Source organism: Zerene cesonia, chromosome 24 (genome assembly GCF_012273895.1).
Source record: "Zerene cesonia ecotype Mississippi chromosome 24, Zerene_cesonia_1.1, whole genome shotgun sequence".
NCBI classification, from domain to species: domain Eukaryota; kingdom Metazoa; phylum Arthropoda; class Insecta; order Lepidoptera; family Pieridae; genus Zerene; species Zerene cesonia.
Genome location: NC_052125.1, coordinates 576,291 through 589,652, shown reverse-complemented (window position 1 = coordinate 589,652; position 13,362 = coordinate 576,291). Strand labels below are relative to the sequence as shown.

Sequence of the window (13,362 nt, the reverse complement as noted above, 5' to 3'; positions counted from 1 at the left end):
ATAGATTGTGATAGATTCGAAGCTAAATCATTTGTTACAATGTATACCTTGACCAATTTACTGCTTATACTGCTTATAAACCTGTCTGAGTTAGATTTTATCTCTTTTTGTAGCAATACTATATCTAGATCAAGATTAATTTAACATGATTTTAGATTTAAATTAAATCTTCTACATTATACTTTGCATTTACATGTGTTTTATATATTTTATGTCTATATTTATTATTATGATTTTTATTTCACACCTAATAATGTCTAGAACTGTATAGGTGTTTTTTTATATATTTGTATAGTTACGGGTACTTCTAACTAATGTTTTTTTTCCAGGTCAAAATGATAGCAACACTACTATTCCTGTCAAGTTTAGTTCCAATTTTGAATTCGGAATACATTCCACCAGGCCCAGCTTATGCATGTCCGAAAGAGACGGAAAGTCATCTACTGTACCCCTGTGTGTGCGAGAAAGGGACCGATGATGGGTTGTACATCAAATGTTCGAACACAGGGCTGGCTGTAATGAGTGTTGGTTTGGGGAATTTAGCTGGTTTAGGGTTGCCAATTGAACGATTGTTGTTGCAGGAATGTAAAATATGTGAGTATAAGCATTTAGCTGTGTAAGAAATCGTAATGTAGTCATACAAAATTATACATGGTATGTGTTGCCAGAGTATGGTGTTGATGAATTACCCATTTTCAATGGAAAATTAGTTATTAAGATTACATTAAATCGAGAAATTGTTTTTTCGAGTCGAGTCACTTCACACGTTCACAGTCGAGCACACTTTGGTACGAACTGGACTGGTCGTTGCACGTCGCACTAGGGAAGGTACCTCCACAGATAATTGAAAGCAAGAATTAAAGCTATTGTGTTTCGTCCGGCGAGTGGGGTAGCCGGAGGTCGTATCATTTTTCTCAACTTTTCCAGTCCTATCATATCCTGTTATTTTGATTAACACTAAGTCTGTTTTTTAAAAGTTTAAAATTTTCTCCCCTTTATAGCCCATCTTTTCGGACCCCTGCTCCATAGATCTTCTGTTCGAGTGCTGAAAATAATAGACACGCCCATAAAGACGGTAGACGAGTACGCGTTTGCCGGAGTTAATAGGACACTTCAAGAATTGTATATGGTCAATACTAGGATAGCAGAGTTCCCTAAAGAGGCTTTCAGGGTAAGTGTCCTACTAATATCCTACTTCCTACTAATATTATAAGTACTCTATTAATGCTTGTTACCTTTTGTCCAGGTTGCTTGGAAGAGATCACTTCTGAGTGATAAGGCCGCCCAACAAATTGTACTCTTTCTTTTGTACTTGTTACTAATATATATATTTTTAAGTTTACTGTACAATTATTTGTTAAAGAGTAATAAATAAATAAATAAATATAAATGCGAAAGTTTGTAAGGATGTGTGTGTGTTTGTTGCTCTTTCACGCAAAAACTACTGAACCGATTGCAATAAAATTTGATACGTAGACAGCTGAATAACTGGAATAACATATAGGCAACTTTTTATCCCGATATTCCCACGGGATACGGACTGACGCGGGTGAAACCGCGGGGCGCAGCTAGTAATATTATAAATGCGAAAGTTTGTGAGGATGGATGTATGTGTATGTGTAAAATGCAAATTACTGACTTACTTTACTGAACCGATTGCAATGAAATTTTATACATAGATAGCTGTAAAGCTGGAATACAGGCAACTTTTTATCCCCATATTCCTACGGGATACAGACTTACGCGGGTGAAACCACAGGTCGCAGCTAGTTGTCAGATTATAGTGGAAGATATTTTTGTAAGGAAACACTTTTACTCTTAACTTATTATAATATAAATCATAGTACTAGCTGTTGCCCGCAGCTTCGCACGCAATTAAATTATCATGATACAAGCTTTCATCCCCTATTTTATCTGGGGGGGTGGAATTTTTCAAAATCCTTCCTTAGCGGATGCCTACGTCACTACATCTATCTACATGCCAAATTTCAGCCCGATCCGTCCAGTGGTTTGGGCTGTGCGTTGATGGATCATTAAGTCAGTCTGCAACTTTTGAGTTAATAAATCATTAATTGTTTCACTTCTTTGTATTACAGATTCTAGGCAACCTATCTATCCTGTCGATAGATGGACACAAAATAAAGTCTTTGAGTAAGGACATATTTGCTGGTAGTCTGGCTGCTGGGAAGCTGGAGAGGTTGCACTTGGTGAATGGGCTTATTTCGGATCTATCACCTGATGCTTTTATGGTGAGTTTATATAAATATTTTTTTTGATAGGGAAAAGTTTTTCTCCATATAACGTTTATATAACGTTTGCAATGCATTTTTCTTTTTATTAGTTTAAAAAATAGTGTAATAATATTGGAAAGAGATTTGATTTTTTGGTTTGAAAAATATCACTCTGCGTTTGAAAAATTCTTTTACCATTAGTAAGCTACAACTACCGAATAACAGTGCTTTATTTTATTTTTAAACTAACTTCCCAAAAACGAAGGAGGTTTTCATTAAAACAGTTCATCCTCACATAATGTCAAATAAAAAAATCAAATAATCATTTTTTTTTCACAGAATCTGAAGAAACTACGCACATTAGATTTACACGGTAATCGTCTGGTCACATTAAAAAGAAGCCAGTTCAAAGGGCTCAGAGAGACTGAGGTTTTAGATCTTAGGTATGTATAAATTACATAATTTATGTCATATTTTTGTATGTGGGAGTCGAGCACGCTTCGGTACGAATTGGGCCTTATTGTGTGAGTCGAGCACGCTTTGGCTCGAATTGGGCCGACTCGCACCGGGGAAGTACCACACCCCCACAGAAGAAAAAAAAACCTTTCCACGGGCTGAACCGATTTTGATGTTTTTTTATTATATTTTATTACAAAGCTGGTGCATTCCGTGTTGTACCATTGAAATGGCTTGTTTGTAAAGTATTTTATGCGGTTTAGTATTTAGTTGTAATTTTTTTTTTCAGTTACAATAACCTAACGAAACTAGACGGAAGTCATATAGGCGATCTAACAAAGCTAGGCTGGTGCAACGCTAGTCACAACCAATTGCCTGATATACCTAGGTAAGGTCTTAACCGACTTATGAAATGGGAGCTTTTCATTATCTATACTAATATTATAAAACTGAAGAGTTTGTTTGTTTGTTTGAACGCACTAATCTCAGGAACTACTGGTCCGATTTGAAAAATTATTTCAGTCTTAGATAGCCCATTTGATTGAGGAAGGCTATAGGCTATATATATGTACCACGGGCGAAGTCGGGGCGAACCGCTAGTATTGTTTTTAATATTTTGTATGTTTGTTTTGAAAATTATGTTACCATAGAGGTTAGAGCTAGCATTACATGTTTTTATGTACTCGTATTAGGAAATTTGTAATTGAAGATGGATTCTAAGATAAATTTTCATCTGTAATATATAATATATTAAGTAATATTTTAAGTTTAAATTAATTTTTTAATGTTATTTCATATCAAAAAAGACAATTGTTGATTTTAACGCTAGTTCTAACCTCTATGGTTGTATATAATAAGTATGTTTATTATTGCATTATAAAATACATTTTTATATTTTTTGCATTATCTATTTTCTCTTATTGTTTTTTTTTTTGTCAAATCATATTGTAATAATGAAATAATTACTAACAAAACTTAAAATTAAATCAAATAATTTTAAATACTTTATTAATCTTATTTTTTTAGAGGTATGTTCGCAAGAAACACAGTGATAAAAGTGGTCCATTTGGACAATAATAAAATAAAGAAATTGGACACGAATAGCTTTAGGGGTATGCGGTTTTTGAGGTGAGTTTTTTTTTAAATCTTAATTTAAAATTTTAAACAGAATACAAAAAGAAATGAATCACTTGGTGAGGTATCGTTTACGTTCCTAAGGGAGATCCCGGAATCCCCTCATTACCTGCGCCGAAATAGGTGAGGTTTTAGCCAGTAAGTCTGGCATAACCTTGGTACTACCCCTGAAGGAACCTTGTTCCATGAAGGTAGTAAAAAAGGTCGCCTTATGTGCTATATAAGTATTTTTTTTATTTGGTGTGTTACATAAAATAATTAAATAAATAAAATATTTTAACTGTTCGGTTTAGGTCGACTGTATGTATGGTTTTTTGGTTTCTTACCTCAGAAGTGTGTCCTATTTTAATTTGATCGTCCGTCAGTTTGGCGATAAAAAGCCATGGAATTATGGCGTTTAGGAACCACAGGACGGTTCTTAAAATTAATGTTTTTTTTTAATGTCATAGTTGGCAATGGAGCTGGTGGGACGCCTGATGGTAAGCGCTACCACCGCCCATGGACATTTGGAGAGTCGTAAGGTCTATTGTAGACTTTTCGCCTCTACAAATGGATTGCCGATTTTAAATTGGGAAGGGATTAAGAAAGGATTGACGAGGGGAATTAAGGAAAGGACTGGGTAGGGTACGGAAAAGGATATATTTATAATATTTTTTCTATCTTTCTTTCTTTGGCATCATTATATGATATACATATGTTGTAAATGTGACACGATTTTAAAAGAGCAATTACAGAGTTTCTTGCGGGCGCTTTACGAACCAGTCGTAAATACTAAAACTGTATCATGAAGATATACGAAGTCTCATTGAATAAAGAAATGATAAATTTTTTAATATTCAATGCTATAAAAGTAAAAATTTAAATAAATTAATGTTTGAGTTTGAGTTAGTATTTGAGTTTGAATCTGTAAACGAATTATAATGATTTTCAGGCGTCTCTACCTACAAGACAATCAAATATCCGACGTGGGCCGTGGTACTTTCTCGGCCGTGACTAGGATAGGCACGGTCGACTTGGCGCGGAATAGAATAACTAAAGTCGACTTCCAGATGTTCCAGGCGGTCAAGTACGCTGAGGTGAGTTGGGCGAGAGAGTGAGAGTGAGATAGATAGAAGTGAAGAGAAGCGGGAGTGAGTGAGGGAAAGATGGAAAAAAAATGTTAATTGTCTATTTATAGATTGTTTATGATTGAAATATAAATTATGAGGATATTGTATACGGATAAGTTATTAAACTGAGTTGACTGTGATAGTGAGTGAGAAAGAAAGAAAGAGATGGAAATATTAAAAAATATTTTGTCTTTAGGGGCAAATTATTCTATGATCAGTTTAATTTTTATTGAGAATATACTAGTTTTTGAACTGGGTATGCCCGTTATGTCTGGGGTGTTAATCTATATTTAAACTACTAAACTATGAAAAAAAAAATCTTTTGATACTTTTGAGTTTAATTTTAGATTTTAATACTATGTACAAACTGTGTTACTTTGTCTTTCTTTGTATAATTCACTCTCAACTCATAATAAAAAAAGAAATACTTCCTAACTTATAATCCAAGAATGAGTCAGTGATCTTTTGTTTTTCAAAACGTTTCCGAACGCAATCTAAGTTGTCAGTCTTGGCTAGAGCTGTCAGTATATCAATGGGTGAACTGATTTTTATGATATTGAAAGCTAGCGCCTACCATGTTGTCCCATTTAGATTTGATCTAGTTAGAAGACTGCTGTGCTGCTGTTTAGTTTTCTTCTATATATCTTCTATCTTTTTTTCTACCTTTTCCTATCTTTTTCCTGTCTTTTTTCTATGTTTTTTCTATCTTTTTTCTGTCTTTTTTCTATCTTTCTTTCATTTTTTTAATCGTATTCAACCTGAAAATTTCCAGATAATAAATCTAGCCGAGAACAACATAACGCTGATCGAGAAGCAGGCGTTCACCGATCTCTATTTAGCGACGGTGAACATATCGCACAATCAGATCACGAGAATCGAACCGGCCGCCTTCCAGAACTGCAACAATATGACGCTGCTCGACCTGAGCCACAACGGCTTGACCGAAATCGATAGGAATGCGTTCGACGAGAACACGTACGCGTCGGAGTTTCAAGTCTCGTACAATGCGTTCACGGATTTTGGACAGGTGAGGTTGGGACGAAACTTTTCTGTAAACAAATATATATGTATACAACAAATAAATAAGGTGTGTGTGCGATTCACACACGATAGAGTGATACTTCAGTAAATCGACAAAAGAATCCGATGAATATATATAAAACTAGCTGCACGCCCCGGCTCCGCCCGGGTAGTCGTTTATGGTAATTGAAATTATAATATAAACTATCCTATCTCTCAAGTTGGATCGAACTGCACATGGTGTGTTTTATTATAATCGGTTAAGTGGTTTAGGAGTCCATTGAGGACAAACATTGTGACACGAGATTTATATATATTAAGAAAGATGTATATTTCTGTCTCATTCTTTGCCGGCTTCGTTCTACACGTGTTTGTATTTGTGTCTCTTACCTGTCGTTTTTTCCGTTGCATCAGCTTTGAAATCACAACGATTCTAAAGAAGTTCTCACTTTTAAAACATTTTAATACTAGAATTAACTAAATTGTCTCGCTCTTATGACAGTATATTATATAATTATTATCCCGGCGATACTTACCAGGATAGTAAGATAAACTCATGAAATTATTGTATGTCTTTGTTAAGTGTACACGGTTTGAGTTAAATCTGTCCGTTTAAAGTTGCTTAAAATCGAGTCTGAGAATCGAAGATATAGATAGAAGTCGGTTACATACAAACATACATGTGAAGCTAATAAAAACGTGTTTAATGAAAAAAATAACATAAAAATACCTATAATTATGTATTTATGAATTTCTTCTTTTACCAGCTGAGTCGGCAAACGCTGTTCTGTCTTACTCTTATCATTTATGGTTATAAAAAATAGATGTCAGCCATATCTCAGACCTACCCGATATGCACACATTATCTCATGAGAATCGGTCCAGTCGTTTCGGCGGAGCATGTTAATACACATTTTTTTTTACACGAGAATTTTTAAAATATTAACAAATTAATGGTATAGATTCTCAACCGACATCCCAAAAAGGAGAAACTAAATTAAAAAAAAAAAAATAAATAATAATTTTTTTGGTTGCTCGATAACTCCGTGTGTTTTCAACCGATATTCTAGAATTTAATGATACTTTCCCCCACAGGGACGTCAGTGACCATTTTCATAGAAAAAACAAATATTACATTTTATGCTTTTTACCTTATGTAACTATATACATTGTCTCTTAAACTAGACAAAACGAAACAAAGAAAGAAAAAGAAAGAGAGAAAGAAAGAAACATTTATTTGACTCCACAGAATTACAATTAAAAAAAAAACCAATAAACTTAGAACAAAACGATACAATAATGAACACAAAACATCACAACAAAAAAGCTTATACAAGAAAACAATTAAACAAAGAAAAAAAAAAAAAAAACAAAAAAAAAAGAAAACCCCTTTTCTTGCAATCAAAATATAGGAATTTACATCCGTTTCGTCTGTCCATCCAGATACCCATACACAACATGACCGGCATACGCGTCCTGAACGCGTCCCACAACCTCATCGCCGTGATACCGAAGAACGCGTTCCCGAAACTGTACGAATTGCACACGGTGGACGTCTCGTACAATAGCCTGGTGGAAATATCCAACGCCGTGTTCCAGAATCTGTTTTCTTTGCGGTGAGTGTGTGTGTGCGTGTGAGTGAGTGAGTTAATTAGTGAGTGAGTTAGTTTGAGTTAGTGAGTGAGTTAGTGAGTGAGTTAGTGAGTGTGTTAGTGTGAGTGAGTTAGTGAGTGAGTTAGTTAGTTAGTTAGTTAGTGAGTTAGTTAGTGAGTTAGTTAGTGAGTTAGTTAGTTAGTTAGTTAGTGAGTTAGTTAGTGAGGGACTGAGTGAGTGAGTGACTAATTAATTAACAGACTAATTGCTAAAGAATACAGGTTCAGTTATTTTTTTGTTTAAAACAATTAAACATATAAACGAATAATCGTTTTAGTCTAGTCCCGGGTCCCCTTAAGGGGGTATGGGGCATATGATATACATCTGTTCCACTGATCGACTTTCTATATGGACAAGTAAGTGATCAACCTTCTATGTCTTGCGAGAGCTTGCCAGTCCGCGACATTTTTGTTTTGTGCGTCCCCACCGGGAACCGAACCCAAGACCGCTCGGTTCTACGCGCACGCGTTAACCACTGTGCCTAGAAAGCGGTCAAAAAAGGAGGAAGAGGATCAAAAATTTTTCGTCTCTGTCACCTCAGAACTTTCGATTGAGTGAATCGATTTTGATGATACTTTTTTATATGAAAGCCGCTGAACCTGCTGTGTCGTTTCATTACAATCTGGTTCAGTTCTGACAATCTCAGTTCAGTTAAAACAATTACTTACATATAAACAATTAGCTGTTGCCCGCATCTCCGCCCGCGCGAGTATTATTTGTCATAGTACAGTTTCATCCCCTACTTTATCCCCTCGGGGGTTGAATTTATCAAAATCCTTTCTTAGCGGATGCCTACGTCACAACATCTATCTGCATGCCAAATTTCAGCCCGATCCGTCCAGTGGTTTGGGCTGTGCGTTAATACATCACAATATCAGTCAGTCACCTTCGAGTTATATATATTTAGAAGATACATATGAATAAACTAGCCGTACACCCCGGCTCCGCCCGGGTAGTTGTTTATTGTAATTTAAATTATAATAAAAACTATCCTATCTCTCAAGTTGGATCGAACTGCACATGGTGTGCGAATTTTATTATAATCGGTTAAGTGGTTTAGGAGTCCATTGAGGACAAACATTGTGTCACGAGATTTATATATATTAAGATTTCAACACTCACACCTAAATAACATTAATTTATCCACCAGATACCTGAACCTCAGCCACAATTCGCTGGAGCAAATAAAACCGTCCACGTTCGGCACAATACCGACCGTGCTCGAGCTGGATCTGTCGCACAACATGTTGGGCGACGTGTCGCGCGGCAGCCTCGCCAAGTTGGCCAGCTGTCGCTTACTCGACATAAGCCATAATAAGTTGCAGCATATCTTTCAGATACCGATAAGTTTGGGGTGAGTGGGGTTTTTTTGTCTTTTTAAGTCACAGCGGTCCGATAAGTTTGGGGTGAGTACAGGATGGTGTTTTATTTTTGTATGTCACAGCGGACAACTGAGCTGGTGGTTCGCCTGATGGTAAGCGATCGAGCTAGTGGACGGAGCAGATGTGGGGCGGCTGTGTATGCGCTGCCCGCTTTTAAGGGGTAAGGGATGAGGAAAGGATTGACGATTGGACAGGAATGGGCTGGGAAGGGTGAGGACATTCCCCACTCATCGTAGGAAAAATAGTAGCATGCCCTTATCGTCGGCAATGGAGCTGGTGGGTCGCCTGATGGTAAGCGCTACCACCGCCCATCAACATTTGTAGAGGCGTAAGGTCGATTGCAGACCTTACGCCTCTACAAATAGATGACTTCGAATTGGAAAGGGATTTAAAAAGGATTGACGAGAGGAATGAAGTAAAGAGTTAGGTAGGGTAAAGAAAAGAATTTGATTATCCGGCTTATATATAACTAGCGGTCCGCCCTGGCTTCGCCCGTGGTACATATATAGCCTACAGCCTTTCTCAATAAATGGGCTATCTAAAACTGAAAGAATTTTTCAAAACTTACCAGCAGTTCCTAAGATTAGCGCGTTCAAACAAACTCTTCAGCTTTATAATATAAGTAAAGTCCAGGAAAGATAACAAAAAAAAAAAAATTAAAAATTCCAGCGAACTGAACATGGCCCACAACAACCTGGCCGAGATACGCGTCAACACTTGGCCGACAATGAACGCGCTCCTCCGTCTCAACCTGTCGCACAACATGTTGGCCGACGGGTTGACCGACGCGTCGTTCAGCGGCCTACTGACGCTGCAGGTGCTCGACCTGTCCGCCAACATGTTGACCCGATCGCCGTGGGAGGCGTTGAACACGCTGACCAGTCTGCAGTACCTGTATTTGCAGGCGAGTGATGAAACTAGTAAAATAGAGATCTTGATATGTAAAAATCCGGTGCCCATGATGTATGTTCCCAATGTACTCTTCACCAACTCAACCGGTTTTGATGAAATTTGGCATTTTATGTGTAATTTGGTCCAACTTAAGATGTAGGATAGTTTTTATTTCGATTAATTATTTAAATCCTATCCTACTTCGTACTTCGTACTAAAATTATAAATGCGAAAGTTTGTAAGAATGTGTGTGTGTTTGTTGCTCTTTTACGCAGAAACTGCTGTACCGATTGCAATGAAATTTGGTACGTAGACAGCTGGACAACTGGAATAACATATAGGCAACCTTTTTATCCCGATATTCCTACGGGATACGGACTTGCGCGGGTGAAACCGCGGGGCGCAGCTAGCAATTTATTATCTTAATATTTTTAATTATTATGAGTATGCTAGTAGAGATAGAGATATTGGTAGGATAGTAGGATAGTAGGAGTTGTAGGATTAGTACAACAATCGATAAAATCACCAATCAATTAATATTGTTAACAGCACAACGAGCTAACATCGCTCACAAAATCCGCGTTCGGAAACCTGCCCACAACGTTCACGCTCGACTTGTCGCACAACAAGTTGGCCAACATCGAGCGGCGCTCGTTCGAGGGCATGCAGCAGTTGCTCGACCTGTCGCTGCGCGGGAACCTTCTGGAAGCCGTGCCGAATGAGGCCTTCAAGGGGTTGGTCGCTTTGAGGTCAGTTTTACGGCTATATGTGTGATTGTTTTTTTTTATATTTATTTAAAAAAATATAGGAACAATTATTTTTTTTTTTGTCATAGTCGGTAATGGAGCTGGTGGGTCGCCTGATGGTAAGCGCTACCACCGCCCATGAACATTTGGAGCGGCGTAATGTCGAATGCAGACCTTACACGTCTACAAATGGATTGCCGACTTTAAATCAGGGAAGAATTGAGAAAGGAAGACGAGAGGATTGGGATGGATAAGGAAAAGGATATAGGATATATCTTCTCTATAATCTTCTTTATATGTGAAGTCCCGTGTCCCCCAGTGGGGTATGGGGCAGATGATATACATCTGTTTCACTGATCAATTTTTTTTTATGGACAAGTAGATGATCAGCCTTCTGTATCCTGCGAGACAGAGACATTTTTTTTTTGTGCGTCCCCACCGGGAATCGAACCCAGGACCCCTCGGTTCTACGCTCACGCGTTAACCACTGTATCAAGGAGACGGTTATAATCTTCTCTATAATCCTCTCTATAATATCAATTTCTTAAATTTCTCATTTATAAAGCACTAGGTGCGCCCCGCGGTTTCACCCGCATAAGTCCGTATCCCGTAGGAATATAGTCCAAGAAAATGGGTAGGGTAAATGCGAATTTGAGATTAAAACTTGAATTTTTGATATAATTTACTTTGAGGAATCTAAAAACGAACTGTGCAAGTTTTTTTTAAATTCACCCCCGAGAAGGGGTGAAAAAAAAATAAATAAAGTCGTTATTTTGAAATTTTGGCGAAACCGTAAGTGTTAGAAAAAAAAGTTTTAAATAAAATTTGTAGAGCGTAAAATTTTACACAAAAATGTTTCTATGACTTTTTTTCCTAAAATTGAAATTAACTGAGATAGGGTAGTTAGAAGCTAGGGGATGATAACTGCAACTTTAAAAAATCATAACTTATTGAAAAATTGATAAAACTCGTATATTTTTTTTTTAATTACTTATATAATTATAAACTTTATCCTAGAGAAAAAATTTTTTTTTTCAATTGTTTATAACAAAATTATAACAATTCGAAATTTTTATTTTCAAATTAAATCAAGTTAAACCGATAAAATATATATATATATATATATATATATATATATATATATATATATATATATATATATATATATATATATATATATATATATATATATATATATATATATATATTTGTATTTCAAAAAATTGACCATACGCATTGAAATTTAAAATTTACCTGTTATTTTCAAGCGGGTATAAAATAATTTACCTGGTGAAAGATATTGTGGGGCGGCGACTTTGCTTTTACTACCGGATTTGGTACCTTATGCGCATGCGCCAGTTGTCAGTTGTTCTCAATGGGCTTACAGGCTTACAATGGGTTCTCAATGGGTTTACAGTACTCTCCAGTTGCTTTGAGTAAATTGTAAACAAAAATTTTAACTCCGTTGTGTTTTCTGTTTACTATTTTTTTATTATTAAAAATTGTAAGGTGTTTTTTTTTAATGTGATTAGAAGTTGATTTTCGCTGTTAATTTGAGAAAGGTAATTATTCATGTAAAAAAAAATGTGTCATAGTAAAAAAAAAAAACTAAATGAAATAAAACGACTGTGTGGGGTTTAATTCATTAGATATATGGCGCCATCCTTTGGGCGCCATGGGAACTCATTTCGCAGAATTCAAACTGCCGATTTCTAGGAATCGCCAGCCGGTCGACTATATAAACCATCACGTTCAACGCTGCGAGTCGGTGTTCATTCGGAAGGCGCAGCGTTCACATCGTGTATCAAGTAACCAATCGAAAGTAATCGCCCGCCGCTCGACTATATAAGCCAATAAGTTCAACGCCGCGAGTCAGTGTCCATTCTGTGGTGCATCTCGACAAGCTGGACAGATTCTGCAATCACTTGTACTTGGATAAATAATCATCCATCACGTTGGAAAGAATTCATTAATAAAAATCTGTTTTATTCAAGAAACTCTTCCGGTTGCTAAGTGGCAGTTTGTACCCGGAAAGGAGAATCATTTCATTTGGTGGTTTGTTCCAGAATGGCTTAAAAAACCTTCATCAGCATGGCCAGATTGTGCTGAAATTCCAGAAGTTAACGACAATTTAGAAGAACGACCAGTTCAAACTATGACTATAACTACCAGACCTGAATCTATACCAATTGAAAAATGGCTTCGAATCACAACACCTAAACCATTTGAGCAGCTAAATCAAATTTATCACGACCTAACAAGATTGATTCGTATTACTGCGATATGTACACGATTCATTCTTCGACCAGAAGATGCCAAGATTGGAATCATCTCATCTACCTTCCGGTGCAAAACATCCAGCTATTCTTCCTTGAGATTCTCTTCTTACAAAAAAGATTATAGACCAAGCTCATCGAAAGACTCTTCATGGAGGAATCCAGAAGACGTTATCCTACATCTTAGAAGAATTTTGGATTCTTGGCGGAAGACCATCAGTTAAATCAGCCATTTGGAAATGTATACGATGCGCAAGATACCGACTACTAAAAAGCCAGCAGCTCATAGGTCAATTGCCAACCTACAGAGTCACTCCTTCAAGACCTTTCTTACATACTGGTGTTGATTATGCGGGACCATTCATGCTTAACACCTGGAGGGGACACAACACTCGTAAATATAAGGCTTGGATCGCCGTATTTGTCTGTGAAGCAACATCAGCGATTCAACTAGAACTCGTCAC

General features: G+C 36.7%; 1 protein-coding gene across 1 annotated transcript in view; it reads left to right on the top strand.

Annotated features, from left to right (window-relative positions):
- Window positions 1-13,362, top strand: part of LOC119836398 (chaoptin) — a 25,770-nt gene that overhangs the window by 3,466 nt on the left and 8,942 nt on the right. The window contains exons 2-13 of the mRNA XM_038361708.1: window positions 330-594; window positions 1,002-1,171; window positions 2,097-2,249; window positions 2,571-2,674; window positions 2,977-3,075; window positions 3,714-3,815; window positions 4,753-4,897; window positions 5,703-5,957; window positions 7,394-7,566; window positions 8,754-8,957; window positions 9,655-9,889; window positions 10,426-10,625. Coding sequence (XP_038217636.1) covers window positions 336-594; window positions 1,002-1,171; window positions 2,097-2,249; window positions 2,571-2,674; window positions 2,977-3,075; window positions 3,714-3,815; window positions 4,753-4,897; window positions 5,703-5,957; window positions 7,394-7,566; window positions 8,754-8,957; window positions 9,655-9,889; window positions 10,426-10,625 — 2,099 coding nt within the window. The 5' untranslated portion in view covers window positions 330-335. The remainder of the gene's footprint in view (window positions 1-329; window positions 595-1,001; window positions 1,172-2,096; window positions 2,250-2,570; window positions 2,675-2,976; window positions 3,076-3,713; window positions 3,816-4,752; window positions 4,898-5,702; window positions 5,958-7,393; window positions 7,567-8,753; window positions 8,958-9,654; window positions 9,890-10,425; window positions 10,626-13,362) is intronic.